At 46.1% G+C, this 18745-nt stretch overlaps 1 protein-coding gene across 2 annotated transcripts; it reads right to left on the reverse strand.

Moving 5' to 3' along the window:
* Window positions 1–11562: 11562 nt before the first annotated feature.
* LOC123462283 (acyl-coenzyme A thioesterase 1-like) lies at window positions 11563–18745 on the reverse strand. 2 transcript variants are annotated; one of them, XM_045155519.1, is made up of 4 exons: window positions 18289–18745; window positions 14811–15013; window positions 12428–12616; window positions 11563–12309 (listed from the first exon to the last, which is right to left on the reverse strand). In XM_045155519.1, the coding sequence occupies exons 1-4, from the start codon at window positions 18743–18745 to the stop codon at window positions 11941–11943; spliced, it is 1218 nt and encodes a 405-aa protein (XP_045011454.1). In that variant the 3' UTR covers window positions 11563–11940. The 2 variants fall into 2 exon arrangements, with proteins under 2 accessions (XP_045011454.1, XP_045011453.1); XM_045155518.1 differs by having other exon boundaries at window positions 11608–12616.

The following is an 18745-nucleotide window of genomic DNA, read 5'->3' on the forward strand; positions in this document are numbered from 1 at the left end:
AGGCTAGGCCTGGGATTCAATCCTTAATACCACTTTAAAAAATACAGAAAACACTCCCCCCAGACACAAAATGGCCTGGATATCCATGACCTCACAGTGCCTGACACTACCTACACAAGACCATCATAAGAGGAGGAAAAGATCATGACATCAAAATAAAAGAGACTGTTTGACATGGGGAGGGAATATGATGGAGAATGGAACTTCAAAGGGGAAAGTGGGGGGAGGGAGGGTATTACCATGGGATATTTTTTATAATCATGGAAGATGTTAATAAAAATTGAGAAAAAATACAGAAAACAATCCAGGCATGGTGGTCCACGCCTTTAATCCCAGCACTTGGGAGGCAGAGAAAGGAGGATCGCCATGAGTTTGAGGACACCCTGAGACTCCATAGTGAATTCCAGGTCAGCCTGAGCCATAGTGAGACCCAACCTTGAAAAAACAAAAAAAGGGGAGAGGTCTAGAGGGATGACTCACCAGTTGAGGTGTTTGCCTGCAAAGCCAAAAACCCAGGTTTGATTCCCCAAGACCCACATTAGCCAGATGCACTAGGGGTTGCACACATCTGGAGTTTGTTTGCAGTGGCCGGAGGGCCTGATGTGCCCATTCTCTGTCTCCCTCTTTCTCTGTTAAATAAATAAAAATAAAATTTTGAAAAAAAATACAGAAAAACTGTCTGGAGGCTTAAATCCTTTTTTTTTTTTTTTTTTTTAAATGATGGTGGTTGTTTTAGCACAAACCTACTGGGGGGCTAATAAGGGTATTCACCTTTATCTTTTTTTGTGGGGGAGGGTTTCGAGGTAGAGTCTTTGCTCTAGTCTGGGCTAACCTGGAATGCACTACATAGTCTTGGGCTGTCCTTGAACCTACCTCTGCTTTCTGAGTGCTGGGATTAAAGGCACATGCCGTCCTGCCTGGCCTAATCTCTCTTAAAGATCCTATCCCTCAACACTGTGGCAGTGGGATTGTTTCCAATGCATCAGGTTTGAAGTACCCAGAGTACATTCACCCTACGTCCATATGTGCATATCCATGTAACTAAGCACACAGACTCAGAAAAGGATCATTACCAGAACCCATTCCTCCCCCTGCTGCAGGTCTCCCCCTTTCCCAAGGTACTTGTTGGTGTCACACTCCTTCAACAAATGCCTGGGACAAATGACTTATAGAGAGAAAGTGTTTATTTAGCTTCCAGTCTATCTGGCAGCCCTGTTTCTTGGGCTTCTGGTGAGGGCACTAGATGACAAAACCGGAGCATGCTTGTTGTGCACAAGCCGTGGAGCAGAGAGGACACACCTTCAATTCCCTAACAACTGTCAGGTTAAAACTGGCTGGTGGAGCCTAAATGTCCTTCAACTGGTGAGTGGATAATGAAGATGTGGCACATTTATACAATGGAGTTCTACTCAGCGGTAAAGAAAAATGAGGTTATGAAATTTGCAGAAAAATGGATGGACCTGGAAAGGATTATACTAAGTGAGGTAACCCAGGCCCAGAAAGCCAAGCGCCACATGTTCTCTCTCATATGTGGATCCTAGCTACAGATGATTGGGCTTCTGCGTGAGAATGAAAATACTTGGTAGCAGAGGCCAGTAAGTTAAAAAGGAGACATAAAGGGAAGAGAAAGGAAGGGAGGAGGATACTTAATAGGTTGATATTGTATATATGTAAGTACAATGATTGTGATGGGGAGGTAATATGATGGAGAATGGAATTTCAAAGGGGAAAGTGTTGGGGGTGGGGAGGGAGGGAATTACCATGGGATTTTTTTTTATAATCATGGAAAATGCAAATAAAAATTAAAAAAAAAAATAAATAAATGTAAAAAAAAAAAAACTGGCTGGTGGGCCACTCAGCTAGAAGAAGCCAGTTCAGTCCGTAGTCAGTGTTGCCTCAATGAGGCAATTGAAGCACTTTAGGGTGATTGGGCCAGCCCGTCCCCTCATCGCCAAAGTAAAAGCAGGGACTGTCCTTGAGCCCGCCCTTGCATTCTCCACCTTGCTAAATGTCAGAGAAGAATCTGGCTTCTCCTTATCTCTTGCCTAAAGAAGTTAGCTGGATTTGCTTTTCCATAAACAACCCCTGGGAAAGAGTTCCCCTTTCCTAGAATTAAGGCTCTTGGAAGGGCCAGGCTTAGTGGTGCATTTCACTGTGAGTTCAAGGCTAGTCTAGGACTACGGAGTGAGTTCCAGGTCAGCCTGGGCTAGAGTGAGACCCCCCCAAAAAAGATTCTATGGTGGCGCACACCTTTAACCCCAGCGCTCGGGAGGAGGCAGAGGTAGGAAGATTGCTGTGAGTTTGAGGCCAGCCTGGGGCTAGATACATGCTTCCAGGTTAGCCTGAGCTAGAATGAAACTCGACGTGAGAGCTTGTTAGGCAGTTCTAACAGGGGAACCACAAGTTTTGTTTTGTTTTGTTTTTCAAGGTAAGGTCTCACTCTAGCCCAAACAGACCTGGAATTCACCGTGTAGTCTCAGGGTGGCGACAAACTCACGCTGATCCTCCTACCTCTGTCTCCTGAGTGCTGGGATTAAAGGCGTGTGCCTGGCCCTGGACCAAAAACAGGGGAGGGGGTTGGGAAGGGGAGGGTCAGGGAAGGTCGTCCTCTTCCAGGGAGCGCGCAGCTTCGGGACGAAGGGGACACCCGCCTAGCCAGCCAGATCAACCGAATGAATCACGACTGACAGATGTCGCAGCCAGATGGCCCTCATATTCAAGACCCTACTTGAAAAAAAAAAAAAAATTGGAAAAGAGAGAGAGAAACAAGGCTTGCAGCTGGGATCTGGGATAGCTAAACCCTAGGAAAGAGGAAGCACAGAGCTGGGTGGGGGGGGGGGGGACACAACAGAACAGTTCTGGCCAGGTTTTATCTTGTACCCCCATGAGCCCCTTCCTCTAGGAGCTCGGGCAAAGAACCATGGTCCTTTGCCTCTGGTGATCATCTGAACTGTTAAGTGTTTATACCTTCAATACATATTCCTGCAGCTAATGAATCTAATTGTAACAGACTGAATTGTGAATAAAGGTGGGCTTCTCAAAAAGCTGCCTCTTACTCCAGGAAGGAGACCATCCCAGATCACCCTAGAGGTGGGCAAAGGGAGGAGAAATGATGATAGACCAAGACTGGAAGTCCCCCAGGGAAAAAAAAAAAAAAGACTGAAAGTCCAGATACTAGAAGTAGCCTTTTATCCCTGCCCCTTGTCTGTTTACCCTCCACTCTGGAGGTTTTACTTACTTTCATTTAAAAAAAAGAAAAACTTTTTTTAAATTGACAACTTCCATAATTGTAGACAATATCCCATGGTAATTCTGTCCTTCCCCCCACTTTCCCCTTTGAAACTCCACTCTCCACCATGTCCCCTGCCCCCTCCCCCATCATTCTCCCTTTTTATTTTGATGTCATCACCTTTTCCTCCTCTTATGATGGTCTTGTGTAGGTAGTGTCAGGCACTGAGGTCATAGATGTCCAGGCCATTTTGTGTCTGGAGGAGCACGTTGTAAGGAGTCCTACATGTTATGCCCAGTTCTCGGCGCCCCCAGTGACCACCAAGGAGAACCACACACGTATGCAAGGGTAAGGAGCTTTATTTCGGGCTGAAGCTCGGTGTCTTGACTTCACCAACACAGTGGGTCCGTACAAGAGCCCTGAGCAGCAGGGGGGCAGGTTTTTTATAGGGATTTGAACAAAGAAGTAGCGAGAAGTAGGAGAATAGTTACATGATTGGTTGATTTAAGCAGTAACTGCATTTGTGTTTTTCTGATAGGCTTAGGATACTGATGGGCAAAGCTGGTGGGCAGGAGGCTAGGGAAATTCCAAGCAGATTAGGTACCTTTATTGTAATTGGCTATGTGTATTTGAGGAACTTTAAACAAACTTATTTTAAGCAAACTTTATCTATGACCACAGGAACGCATGGTGCAGTCTATTCCCCCTTATCAAGAAACTGACCTTGCTGGGAAGCAGAAACTTAGGCCTATTGATGATTCTGAGGCTTATTGTGGCTTCCTGAATCCTTCACTACTCTTCCTTTGGCTCTTACATTCTTTCTGCCATTTCTTCTGCATTAGACCCTGAGCCTTGGAAGGTGTGATAGAGATACTTCAGTGCTGAGCACTCCTCTGTCACTTCTCAGCACCATGGTACCTTCTGAGTCATTCCAAGGTCACTGCCATCTGAAAAGAGAAGCTTCTCTAACCAAAAGTGAGAGTAGCCTTAATATATGGGTATGAACATTAAGAGAAGTGCTTATTGGGCAGTTTGGTAAGCATAGTATATACATTTAGCCAGACAGCAGTAGATGTTACATCCTAGGGCTCATGACTACCCTTGTTTTAAGTTTTCAGTATCAGGGATGTATTCTCTCCCATGGAACAGGCCTGCATTCCAATTAGAGGGCAGTTGATTTCCCACATAACAGACGTGCCACTATTGCACGCATTGGCTCATTTGGCTGGCCGCATTTAAGGCTTGCAGTGTCCACTCTGATTTCTCTCTCTCCCATTGAATTGCATGCAGCATGGCTTTTTCCAGCTTTCTGTCAGCTGGTCTACACGGAGGAGGGTTTTAGCTCAGCTCCAGCAGGATTTCTCAGTGATCCTGCAGCCCAAGTATGTGGAATCTTCTGCAGTAGTGTCTTACCATCTAGTCCTGGTGGGAAACCAAGAGCCTTGGCATCACTTTCCAGTTTTAATTTCTCACCTGCTAAAAATCTTTTTTATGTGCTAAAACAAATCTTTGGATGTCTTGCTTGCTCCACCTGTGACTGTGGCCCAAGAAACAAGCCTGCTGTTCCAGTTGGGAGACCAGAAGTAATAAGGAGACATTCCTCCCTATCCAGAGCGTCAGAACCTCCGAGGCGACCCTCCCTATGTCTGAGAGATCCTTTATTGATGTCCCATCTGTTTTGCATGGAAAAACTTAGCATCCTCACAAAAATACCAAGAGTGTTTTTCAGATATTACAGGGGAGGGATCTACGGCTTGGCGGGTATAATGCCTATGAAAATCACACATCTACTAAGAGACAGGAAATCCACTAACTCCAAATGTAGATAGTCAGTGGTTTCTCATCTCTGGACATGCTGTGAACAGGCACTTAGGATGCTGTATGAAAGCCCAAACCACGCTTTCTGCATGTTCCCTCCAGCCACTTTGGCCCCTCAGATGAAGGCAGTGCCTAGGCGGGCACCTGCAGCTCAGCTACCAGTGGCTCAGCTGCTGTGGCGCCCAGGCAGCCAAGTCTGATGGCTCAGATGACAACCACCGCAGCAATGTGGCCATCGGATCCACTGCGGGCGCACAGTGAGTCTCCACCATCGGATCCACTGCGGGCGCACAGTGAGTCTCCACCATCGGATCCACTGCGGGCGCACAGTGAGTCTCCGCCATCGGATCCACTGCGGGCGCACAGTGAGTCTCCGCCATCGGATCCACTGCGGGCGCACAGTGAGTCTCCGCCATCGGATCCACTGCGGGCGCACAGTGAGTCTCCGCCATCGGATCCACTGCGGACGCACAGTGAGTCTCCACCATCACCGGTGGCTTCAGTGGAGCAGGTCAAGAGGAGCCCTCAGAGCCTGTGTTGTTGTTTTTTTTTTCTTTTTGTTTTCCGAGGTAGGGTCTCACACTAGCCCAGGCTGGTCTGGAATTCACTATGGAGTCTCAGGATGGCCTCAAATTCACAGCGATCCTCCTGCCTCTGCCTCCCAGCTGTTAGGATTAAAGGCGTGTGCCACCACGCCTGGAGACATTTATTGTTTTTTTTTTTTTTTTTTTTTTTTTTTTTTTTGAGGTAGAGTCTCACTATAGCTCAGGCTGACCTGGGATTCACTATGTGGTCTCAGGGTGGGCTTGAATTCATGGTGATGATCCTCCTACCTCTGCCTCCTGAGGGTTGATTAAATGTATGTGCCACCACACCTGGCTCTATATTTATTTTTTAATTTATATTTTAATTAGTTATTGAGAGAAAATGTGAGTATGAGCCAATGCAAATGAACTCCAGACACATGTACCCCTTTGTGTGTCTGGCTTTCACAAGGGTTCTATGGAATCAAACCCAGACCAGGCCAACAGGCTTTGCAAGCAAGCACCTTTAACCACAGAGCCATCACCCCAGCCCATGAGTTTTTTTAACTGAAAAACAAACATTTGAATTTCATAGCATGTTAATTGGGTAAGCCAGAGTTTAAAAAATATTTATTTATTTGTGAGAGGGGGGAAGAGAGAGAAAGGAAAAGGCAGATAGAATGAGCATGCCAGGTCCTCCAGCCACTGCAAATGAACTCCAGACATATACGCCACCTGTGCATCTGGCCTACATGGGTCCTGGGGAATCGAACCTGGGTCCTTTGGCATTGTGGGCAGGCTTTCATAGAGTTCTATACTTGCAGCTTTCAGAGGGTTTTCTGATGGCGGAGCTTGACTGTGGGGCACAGATTCCTCTTCTTTTCTTCATAAGGTTCAGTCTCAGCTTCTCTCATCTTTTGATCTAATTCATTCGGTGTTGGACCAATCAACTCCCAGCGGCCTGGAGAAGCTCTTCAGCCTCTTGACTTTAGGCATTTCTGCTCCCAAGATAACTTGGAAAGATCTTCAGATCCCATCCTGAGCATATCAGAGAAAAATCCCAGGACTCTGCAGTTACAGACATTGATTCTGGTTTATCTTTACCAATTACTTTCACTTTGGAGATCTTCTTTTCTTTTCAATTTTTTTAAATTAACAACTTCCATGATTATAAAAAGTACCCCATGGTAATGCCTTCCCTCCCCCCACTTTCCCCTTTGAAACTCCACTCTCTCTTTTATTTTGATGTCGTGATTTTTTCCCTCTTATTATGATGGTCTTATGTAGGTAGTGTCAGGCACTGTGAGGTCATGGATATCCAGGTCATGTTGTGTCTGAAGGAGTGTGTTGTAAGGAGTCCTACCCTTCCTTTGGCTCTTACATTCTTTCCACCACCTCTTCTGCATTAGACCCTGAGTCCTGGAAGGTGTGATAGAGATATTACAGTACTGAGCACTCTGATCACTTCTTTCCAGCACCATGATGCCTTCTGAGTCATCCCAAGGTCACTGCCATCTGAAAAGAGAAGATTCTCTACCAAAAATGAGAGTATCATTAATAGAAGTGTATGAACATTAAGAGAAGTGCTTACTGAGCAGCTTGATGAGCATAGTATATACATTTAGCCAGAAAACAGCAGATGCTACACCCCTAAGGCTCATGACTACCCCTTTTTTACATTTTCAGTATCAGGAATGTATTCCCTCCCATGGAGCGGGCCTCCAGTCCAATTAGAGGGCAGTTGGCTTCCACCATGACAGACATGCCACTATTGCATCCGTTGGCTCATTTGGCCTGGCAGGCCAAATATAAGGCTTGCAGTGTCCACTGTTGAGTATCTTCACTGGTGATTTCTCTTTCTCCCATTGAACTACATGTAGAATGGCTTCTTCCAGCTTTCTGTCAGCTGGTCTACATGGAGGAGGTTATCAGCTCAGTTCCAGCAGGATTTCTCAGTGGCCTTGCAGCTCAAGTATGTGGAGTCTTCAGCAATAGGGTCTTACTATCTATTCCTGGTGGGAAACCATGGACCTTGGCAATGGCCTATAATGTTTTGAAGGCATCAGGGACCTCCTTGGCCAACAACTCACTGGAAGGTATCCCATCCCTGGCACTGAAAATTTTCTAGCAACAATCTATGGCTCCTGAGTGTCCCATTGTCCAAAAAAAGTAGGTTTCCATATGATTTATTTGCATCCTCTTAGATTTTGATTAGCCCTCCCTCCACCTTTCCTTTACTCAATCTCTTCCCCTGATCTCACTTTGGGCCTTTTCACCATTAATCTATTCTTCTACTTACATGTATACAATACCATCCTATTAAGTACTCACCTCCCTTCCTTTCTATTCCCTTTATATGGGGAGCTTATTTTCTCTTCAGTTTCATCATCCCCTCTGCAGAATGTAAAAGGCATTGACTCCTCCAGGACTCCAGCCTCTCTGTCAAGCAGCTCAAACCACCCTCCAGGCTGGAACTGTTGCCAAAGGTACAATGCAGGAGAACAGGGAAACACTCCCCAGGAGTGACCTCCCTATTGAATCTAGCTCACGCTGACCTGGAATTCACTATGTAGTCTCAGGGTGACCTCCACCTCCTACCTCTACCTCCCGAGTGCGGGGATTAATGCGTGCACCACCGCACCCAGCGAGTTTCTCAGATATTTATATGTATGCAGGAAAATAAACTAAGAGGAAGATGGAAGTATAAGAAAAGGTTAAGGGTAAGTTTCTATATAAAGGGATCAAATGCAATTCAGTTTCTTTTTAAAAATATTTCTAGTTATTTATTTGCAAGCAGAAAAACAGAGAGAGAGACAGACAGACAGAGAGACAGACAGACAGAGAGACACACAGAGAGAATGGGTATGCCAGAGCCTCCAGCTATTGTAAATGAACTCCAGATGCATGTGCCACTTCATGCATCTGGATTTTCGTGGGTACTGGGGAATCAAACACGGGTCTTTAGGCTTTTCAGGCAAGTGCCTTATCTGCTAATCCACCTCTATAACCATACAATTCATTTTCTACTGAATAATTTTCTCCATTTCCCAAATTTCCTCTGAATTTTATTATTCATTCTTATTCATTCATTTTGTTTTACTGAGGTAGGGTCTCACTGTAGCCCAAGCAGGCCTTGAACTCACAGTGATCCTCCTACCTCTGTCTTCCAGTGCTGAGATTAAAGGCATGCACCACCACACCATGCTGATTTTATTACTTTTATTTTTATTTATTTGAGAGAAAGAGGCAGAGAGAGAGAGAGAAAGAGAGAGAGAGAGAGAGAGAATGGGCATGTCAGGGTCTCCAGCCACAGCAAACAAACTACAGATGTGCCATTTTGGATCTGTGTATCTGGCTTATGTTGAGCTCTAAATTGACTGTGTACAGAACTTCTATAAAACTGGAACTTCTGTGGAAAATGAAGAAAACACCTAAGAAACAAATCAGTGGAGATTCAGTGACGCACACACAGTGATATGGAAGAAAGTTGGCAAAGCCAAAAGAAAGCCAGGCATGAGAGCACACGCCCAGAATCCCAGCCTTGTGAAGCTAAGGAAGGAGGATTGCAGGTTCCAGGCTACCCAGTTCTACATAACAAGACCCCACCTGTGGTTCTCAGGTGTCCCCCATAAACTTATGTGTTCCAAATACTAGGTCCCCAGCTGGTGGCAATTTGGGAACAGGAACCTCCTGGAGGCAGTGTATTGTTAGGAGGCGGGCTTCTAGGTGTTGTAGCCAGCTTCCCCTTGCCAGTGTTCGGCACCCTATGCTGTTGCTGTTGTCAATCTGACTTTAGTGAGCAGGTGAGGTCCACTCTCTGCTCCTGCCATCGTTTTCCCTGTCATGGGGCTCCTCCTCAAGTCTGCAAGCCAAAATACTCTTTCCTCCCACAGGCTGCTGTTGGTTGGATGTTTTCTGCCAGCCAAACTGCCCTAAATATACAAACAAACAGATCAACTAAAAAGAACATTGTACTATTCTTGAAATTCAAAAGGAAAAAATGTCCATCAATCTGTTGATCATGCTTTTTGTGTGTATGACAAAATATCTGAGAAAATAACATAAAAGTAGGAACATTAACAACTTTGGCTCATGGTTTCAGATGTTTCAGTTCAGTGGCTTGGCTCTGTCATTTCTAAACTGTGATAAGGAAGAGTATCATGGCAGCGCACATGTAGGATTAAAGGCATGTGCTACAACACCCGACTACCTCCCCCTCTTTATTTAAATTTTGTGTGTATGTCTGGGCATGTTAGGGTCTCTTACTGCTGCAAACAAATGACTGCTTTTATGTGGGTGGCTGGAGGGCTGAACCTATGCCATCAGGGTTTGCAAGCAAGCACTTTTAGTTGCTGAGCCATCTCCCCATGCTTTATTTCCATGTATGTTAAAATCACTCATGCGCCGGGCGTGGTGGCGCACGCCTTTAATCCCAGCACTCGGGAGGCAGAGGTAGGAGGATCGCCATGAGTTCGAGGCCACCCTGAGACTACAGAGTTAATTCCAGGTCAGCCTGGACCAGAGTGAGACCCTACCTTGAAAAACCAAAAAAAAAAAAAAAAAAAAAAATCACTCATGCGGGCTGGAGAGATGGCTTAGCGGTTGAGTGCTTGTCTGTGAAGCCTAAGGACCCTGGTTTGAGGCTCGATTCTTCAGGACCCATGTTAGCCAGATGCACAAGGGGGCACATGCATCTGGATTCGTTTGCTGTGGCTGGAGACCCTGGCATGCCCATTCTCTCTCTCTGTCTCTCACTCTCTAATAAATAAATAAAAACAAAAAAACTTTAAAAAATCACTTATGCAATTCATTTAAATAATGTGATGTAGCTTTGAAACAAAATTGCAAAAGCCCATATATTTCAACAAGAGCTAAGGAGACTGCTCAGTTGTTAAAGGTACTTATTTGCAAAGCCTGTTGGCCTGGATTCCAGTCCACAGTACCCATGTAAAGCCAAATGTACAAAGTGGTGCATATATCTGGAGTTCATTTGTAGTAGCAAGAGACCCTGGCATGCCCATTCTCTCTCTCTGGTTGAAAATATTTTTTAAAAAAGCCAGGCGGGGCAGTGCATGCCTTTAATCCCAGCACCTGAGAGGCAGAGGTAGGAGGATCACCGTGAGTTCAAGGTCATCCTGAGATGACATAGTGAATTCCAGGTCAGCCTGTGCTAGATGAGACCCTACCTCAGAAAAAAAAAAACAAAAAAAGCCGGGCATGGTGGCACATGCCTTTAATCCCAACACTTGGGAGGCAGAGGTAGGAGATCACCATGAGTTCACCTGAGATTACATAGTGAATTTCAGGTCAGCCTTGGCTAGAGTAAAGACTCTGCCTTGAAAAACCAAAAAAAAAAGAAAGAAAACTCCCCCAAAAGGTGTAGCACTTTTCTATAACCTTATGCACATCCTCCTCCTATATATTTAAATCACTTCTATCTTACTGTCATCCGGATGTACTGTAAATGCATGAAATAATAGTTATGCTTTATTATTTAGGGAAAATGTTGGTATATATTCATATTCAGTATAGACATATTATTTATTTATTTATTTTAGTTTTTTGAGGCATGGTCTCACTCCAGCCCAGGCTGACCTGGAATTCATTAGAGTCTCAGGATGGCCTCAAACTCATGGCAATCCTCCTACCTCTGCCACCTGAGGTCTGGGATTAAAGGTGTGCACCACTACACCTGGCTCATAACTTATTTTTAATATTTTATTATTTATTTGACAGAGAAAGAGGGAGAGAGAGAGAGAGAATGGATGCACCAGGGCCTCCAGCCATAGCAGACAAACTCCAGATGCATGCACCCCCTTGTGCATCTGGCTAAGGTGGGTCCTGGGGAATCGAACCTGTGCCCTTTGGTTTTGTAGGCAAGTGCCTTAACTGCTATGCCATCCCTCCAGTAGATTCTGGGGTATCTAACTCAGGCCTTCACACTTGTAAGCACTTGAGTGAGCCATCTCCCCAGTCCCCCACCCCCACCCCAAAGAGCTTTTGATAGGCCAACTCTGCCTGCTCCTGTTCTGCACTTACTTATGGGTACGAGCAGGTAGGTAGCTGGCTCAGCTGGGCCTCTGCTCTTAGGGCCTCCCTACTGCCTACCTCTGGTGGGTAGGGGGACAGCAGTCTAGAGAAAAGAGACAAAATCCCAGAAAAGTGGTAGCTGAATTAAGGATTTGCCTATAGGACAAGGTATGTTAAAAAGAGTCTTCCCTAGAGAGGTAAGACCACAAATACTCTTGGTGGAATTATTCACAATAAAGTATGAACAAGCAAAACCAAAACACAACAGCTTAGCCAGGCATGGGAGCACACACCTTTAATCCCAGCCCTTGGGAGGCAGAGGTAAGAGGATCGCTGAGACTACACAGTGAATTTCAGGTCAGCCTGGGCTACAGTGAGACCATACCTCAAAAGCAAACAAACAAAAACACTATAGCTTTGCTGAGATTTCCCCCCCTTTACCACCCAGGTGTTTGTGGAAGAAACTCTGGAGTTGTTGCCACACATCGACCTGGGCCATGGCGTGAGCCCTGGGCTCCCCTCCACAGGTGACAGGAATACCCAAAATGCCATGCACAGTACCCTGGTACCAAGGGAAATATGGGGGTTCAATATTGTGCCCCGCTCCCGGGTAGCAGATGATCTGGGGCTTTTCCTTCCCGTGGGCCTGCAGGCGCTTGGAGGCCTCGTGGGCATAGAACTCGCTCTTCCAGTTGCGGTCATCCTGCCCTACAAGGAACAGGAAGGTAGTGTTGGACCTCTCCACGGGAATGAAGCTTTTCTGGTCATGTCCTTCCAAAGGGTTGTTCAGGACATCCACAATGTCTGCAAAGCCATCTTTGGTCACCTTGATTCGATCTCTGCTGAAGCCCAAAGGGGGCAGGGTCTCATCCTTGTAGTGTAAGGTTCCACCAATATTGGCCACTGAGCCATTAATAATGACAGCAGCTGTGATGCCCTTCAGGAAAGAGGCCATGGAGAGGCAGAGTTCTCCACCTTTGGAAATCCCAAGCAGTCCAATTCCGGGACCCTTTACCTGAGAAAAGGGCAGACCAAAAAGAAAAGAAAAGAAAATGAGTGCAGGAATAGTGTAACAGGGTGAACAGGCCTAGTCTGGAGGGGAAGCTCTGTGATGTCAAACAAAAGCATGGCATGTGGAGAAAGTGGACGTCACCTCGGCCACAGCAGGTGGAAAGCAGCAGCAGGAGAGTGAGGCAAGCTCTGGCAAGGGGGAGCCGGCTGTAGCACCCCAAAGCCCACCCCCAGCAACACACTTCCTCCAATAGGCGCCACTTCCCAAACTGCCACCAGCTGGGGAAACAAGCGTTCAGAATACACGAGTTTGTGGGGGACAGCTGATTCAAAGCACCACATCCTCCAACCTGTTTAACCTACACATGCCCTTTCCTCTTCAGCTCTTCATAGCTTGATGAGAAAACAAGAGGGGATTCTGTAAGAACTCACTGTTTTGTTTGGGTTTTTTTTTTTGCTTTTGTTTGTTTGTTTGTTTTTTGAGGTAGGATCTTGCTCTAGCCCAGGCCGACCAGAACTCACTTTTTCACTGCAGTAGCTTTCTGCTTCCGTGTGAACTCAAGCTCTCAGACATCCCTCCTGCTCTATTCAAAGGACACTACATATTCTCATTCTCCCAGACTAGCCTTGCACACGTAATTCCTGCCTACTTTTCTCCTCTTTTGTTGTTGTTGCTCTTAGACAGGATCTCATAATGAAGTCCTGGCTTGCTTTGAACTCACCATCCTCCTGCCTCAGCCTTCTGAGTGCTAGTGACATGAATGCCCACATGAAAGCCCAGCTTTCCTCTACTTTCTTGGTTAAAGCTCCCACGGGCATTCCCTGCTGTGGGACCTCTTCCATTTATTGGCGACCTCATGGTCCTAGCCATACTAGTTACTGACCTGATTCTCTAGAATTTAAAAACATTTTCTGTACCCAAGTAGAGTCCACCAAGTTCTCTAATGTTAAACCTCTGCTGTCATGAGAGAGGTTTGTCAAACACAAACTTAAACTTAGATACCTTTTACAAACTCAGTCCTTTTTTATCTTTAGCTCTACTGTCAAAACTTGGGGTTCTCGGGCTGGAGAGATGGCTTAGCGGTTAAGCGCTTGCCTGTGAAGCCTAAGGACCCCGGTTCGAGGCTCGGTTCCCCAGGTCCCACGTTAGCCAATTGCACAAGGGGGCGCACGCGTCTGGAGTTTGTTTGCAGAGGCTGGAAGCCCTGGCACGCCCATTCTCTCTCTCTCCCTCTATCTGTCTTTCTCTCTGTGTCTGTCTCTCTCAAATAAAGAAATAAATAAATAAAATTTTAAAACTTGGGGTTCTCAAATGTGTTTGGACTCAATATGAAATGCTGTAGCATCGTAGAATTCCAGAACACCAACTTACAGTATCTTTACTTACAAGAAATAAACGGATAAGGATTTGCATAGAAATATCTATGGTAAGTGACACAGAAACCATTGGGTTCTGGGGTAGAGAGAGGTGTCATGAATACTCTAGCCCAGATTTTTAAAATTTTATTATTATTATTATTATTGAGGTAGGATTTCGCTATAGTCCGGGCTGACATGGAATTCACGATGTAGTTTCAGGGTGGCCTTGAACTCACAGCAATCCTCCTACCTCTGCCTCAAATGACCTAATTCTATTTTTGAAACTTCTATTAACTTATTTGCAATTTTGTGTGCATGCACAACAGAGAGACAGACAGAGAGAGAGAATGGCTATGCACAACTTCTTGCTATTGCAAAAAATACCAGACATGGGCTGGAGAGATGGCTTAGCGGTTAAGCGCTTGCCTGTGAAGCCTAAGGACCCCGGTTCGAGGCTCGGTTCCCCAGGTCCCACGTTAGCCAGATGCACAAGGGAGCGCACACGTCTGGAGTTCGTTTGCAGAGGCTGGAAGCCCTGGCGCGCCCATTCTCTCTCTCTCCCTCTACCTGTCTTTCTCTCTATGTCTGTTGCTCTCAAATAAATAAATAAAAACTGAACCAAAAAAATTAAAAAAAAAAAATACCAGACACTCGCACTTTTTGCATCTGGCTTACGTGGGTGACTTGGGAACTGAACCCAGGCCAGCAGGCTTTGCAAAAGAGTACCTTTAGCTGCTGAGCCATCTTCCAAGTCCTTCTGCACTAATTACTTGAAACCATGATCATGCTTTAAGGAGACAACCTGATAGGAAGGATATAACACTTAAAGAAGGTCTAACCTCAGGGTGGTTAAGTAGGTAGCTCACAGCTTCTTCAAAGTACTCCAGGTGGAGGGTGTCCATGTTCTTGGGGAGGTCATCATAGTTGTAATAAGCCAGAGCCATCACAGCGAAGCCTTTTCCAGACAGCAGACTAGCCCGATATTCTACTAGTCTACCTCCAACTCCATAAAGGTCCATGATCCCAGGAAAGGGCCCAGGTCCTGGGGAGGAAACAAAACAAAACATTATTGAAACTCTGTCTGTGCATCAAAAGCCATCTGTTAAATTGGGCATGGTGGTACACGTCTTTAATCCCAGAATGTGAAGGCAGAGGTAGGTGGGTCACCATGAGTTCGAGGCCACCCTGAGACTATATAGTGTATTCCAGGTTACCCTGGACCAGAGTAAAACCCTACCTCAAAAAACTAACATAAATAGATAGATAGATAGATAGATAGATAGATAGATAGATAAAAGCCATTTGTTGCTTCCTTGGGACAACCAAGTATTCTGCTGACAATCAAAATTGTTTGAAAGCAAGGTCACTGAGAAATCCTGCTGGAGCTGAGCTGATAACTTCCTTGTAGACCAGCTGACAGAAAGCTGGAAAAAGCCACACTACATGCAGTTCAATGTGTGAGAGAGAAATCAACAGCGAAGATACTCAACAGTGGACACTGCAAGCCTTGTATTTGGCCAGTCAGGTCAAATGAGCCAATGGGTGCAATAGTGGCACATTTGTTATGGGGGAAACCAACTGCCTCTAATTGAACTAGAGACTTGCTCCATGGGAGGGAATACATCCCTAATACTGAAAACCTACAAAAGGGGTAGTTGTGCGCCCTAGGGGTATAACATCTGCTGGTGTCTGGCTAAATGTATATACCATCCTCACCAAACTGTCCAATAAGCACTTCTCTTCATGTTCATAACCATGTATTAAGGCTACTCTCACTTTTGGTTTGAGAAGCTTCTCTTTTCAGATGGCAGTGACCTTGGGATGACTCAGAATGCTAAGAAGTGGTGACAGATGAATGCTCAGCACTGAAATATCTCTATCACACCTTCCAAGGCTCAGGTTGCATTGCAGAAGAGGTGGCGGAAAGAATGTAAGAGCCAAAGGAAGGGTAGGACTCCTTACAATGTGCTCTTCCAGACACAACATGACCTGGATATCCATGACCTCACAGTGCCTGACACTACCTACACAATACCATCATAATAGGAGGAAAAGATCATGACATCAAAATAAAAGAGAGAGTGGAGTTTCAAAAGGGAAAGTGGGGGGAGGGAGGGAATTACCATGGGATATTGTTTACAATTATGGAAGTTGTCCATAAAAAATTTATTTATTTATTTATTAAAGGAAATTGGTTGAAAGAGTTCTGGTCTTCAAATATGCAGAGCGATGGAAGCTAAATCCACATTCCCCTCTATTCCCAGAACTTCAACACTCCACAGATTTTATAAAGAATACATATTATGTTTGACTTTAAAAATATTTTACAAAGTTGGGCATGGTGGCACATGCCTTTAGTCCCAGCACTCAGGAGGCAGAGGTAGGAGGATCACCTTGAGTTTGAGGCCAGCCTGAGACTACATAGTGATTTCCAGATCAGCCTGGGCTAGAACCAGACCCTACCTCAAAAAACCAAAAAGAACTGTTTTACAAATGAACAATAAGAAAAAGCATTGTCTGCCCGCAAAGTGATCATGCCAAAATGCTAGTGGCAATACATAACTGTGCAGTCTGGAGAAAGAAGTTGGCATTTGCTTACAAAATCAGACATACCACTGGACCAGGTCATGTCCCTGGTAGGAAATTCACAGAAACAAAAATGCCTGTTCACACAAAAACTTCTATTCAAGTGTTGGTAGCAACTTAATCCAGAATCTCCACAGACTGCAAGGAAGCCCAAAGCCCTTTGGCTGGTAATGAATACACACCAAGCTACATCACAGAATTACAAAGAAACCGAAAGGACCGATGACGCTACGAACAGTCATGTATTCTGCTTAGAAACGGGCACGGACTCAAAAGGCCACTTATTCCTTAGGTAAGATTTTATGTACAGGGCATTTTCACTATTTCTACAAGCAAGTTTGACCTTAACCAATTTAAAGCATAACTCAGCAAGCACAGGTAGGATAGCGCTCTCCTTAGTAGGAGTTCAGTGCTCGACAATGCAGCCCTAAATTCCCGGGCCCCGTTTCTCCCTCAACCCCCGTTTAAAGTCTGCACATGCACTGGGTTTTCTTTATAGTAGTATCACCACTTCTCTGCATACCTTAAACATTTCCTTTTCCCTATATTGTGAATTTTGTCACAATGGAGTGATGGTGAATGTATTTTCTGGGGATTTGATTGTTTGCCCCAGCAGTTTTGGAGGCTCCTCCATGTACATTCCCACAGCTGTTGTTCAGTTTAACTGCTGGATATGTGCCTCCCTGTATTCATTAATTCCGTTGTTGGTGGACATTTGGGCTGTTTCCAAATAACATGCCTTCGGGTACACATGCCATGGAAAAGGAGCATCATATATTCAACTGTCTAATTAAAAAGTAAGTTACAGGGCTGGAAAGATGGCACAGCAGTTAAGGCACTTGCCTAAGGACCGATGTTAGACTTTCCAGATCCCGTGTAAGCCCGAAGCACAAAGTGACGCAAGTGCCCAAGTTCACACATGCGCACAATGGGGCACATTATCTAGGGCTCGATTACAACGGCTGGAGACCCTGGCACACCAATTCTCTATCACACACATTAAAAAAAAAAAAAGGTCAGAGCTGAAGGGATGGCTTAGTAGTTAAGGCGCTTGCCTGAAAAGGCAAAGAATCCAGGTTCAATTCTCCAGGACCCAGGTAAGCCAGCTGCACAAGGTGGTGCATGCATCTGTCTCTCTCTTTCATATATATATACACTTTTTTTTTTCCCCCTGGAGGTAGAGTTTCACTCTAGCTCAGGCTGACCTGGAATTCACTATGTAGTCTCAAGGTGGCCTTGAACTCATGGTGAACCTCCTACCTCTGCCTCTTGAGTGCGGGGATTTATGCCCGGGCCTCTTTCAAATATTTTTTTAAAATGTTTTTAAGGCCAGTCTATTAGGCTTGCCTCAAAAAAAAAATTGCTAAGGCTGGAGAAATTGCTTAGTGGTTAAGGCACTTGCCTGCAAAGCCTAACAACCCAAGTTCAATTCTCCAGGTCCCACATAAATCAGAGGCTCCAGACATAGATTCTTCAAGCTCCCAGTAGGCCAGATGCACATGGGAACGCATGTGTCTGGTGTTCCTTTGCAGTGGCTAGAGGCAGTGGTCCACCCAACCTCGATCTTTCTCTCTCTTTTATATATAAAAAGACAGGACTGGAGAGATGACTTAGCAGTTAAGGCGTCTCTCTCAAGTATATGTATATGTGTTGTATGTATGTATATATATATACACATACATATACATATATATAAATTAGCGGGGTTCCGGGGCGCAGGCCTGGTCTCACCTGGCGGCAGGAAGAGCGTGGCACGCACCCGGCCCGCGCGCACCGGCACCCGCCGCACCCAGGGCGGCAGGAAGCGACGCTCGAGCACCGCGCGCGCCAGCGGCCGCCCGGCGTCGGGCTCGTGGCCGTCCAGCGCCTCCAGCTCCACGGCGAAGGGCGTGCGCACGTCCCGCTTGAGCAGGCGCCACGAGGGCCGCTCGGCCTCCAGCGCCCAGAGCAGCCCCATGGGCTCGAGCCCCGCGAAGCTGCCGCCCAGCGCGGGCGCGCGCGCCAGGTCCAGCTCGCCGCCGGCGTCGGCGCGGTAGCGCGCGTGGGCGCGGAAGCGCGCGCCCTTCTCGTCGCGCAGGGACGCGCGCAGCGTGACGGGCTGCCCGGGGGCCAGGCCGCGCACGGCGATGCGCACGGGCTCGTCCCAGCCGCGGGGGCCCGCGGGATCCACGCTCAGCGTCGCCGACAT

Source organism: Jaculus jaculus, chromosome 7 (genome assembly GCF_020740685.1).
Source record: "Jaculus jaculus isolate mJacJac1 chromosome 7, mJacJac1.mat.Y.cur, whole genome shotgun sequence".
In the NCBI taxonomy this organism is placed as follows: domain Eukaryota; kingdom Metazoa; phylum Chordata; class Mammalia; order Rodentia; family Dipodidae; genus Jaculus; species Jaculus jaculus.

What these genes read in the sequence shown, in the direction of transcription:
- LOC123462283 (XM_045155518.1), bottom strand. Translation starts at nt 18,745, where the DNA reads ATGTCGGCGACGCTGAGCGTGGATCCCGCGGGCCCCCGCGGCTGGGAC. An exon ending in CACGCTCTTCCTGCCGCCAG is followed by an intron (nt 15,014 to 18,288) that starts GTGAGACCAGGC and finishes TTTCCTCCCCAG; the next exon opens with GACCTGGGCCCTTTCCTGGG. An exon ending in ACCTACTTAACCACCCTGAG is followed by an intron (nt 12,617 to 14,810) that starts GTTAGACCTTCT and finishes CCCTTTTCTCAG; the next exon opens with GTAAAGGGTCCCGGAATTGG.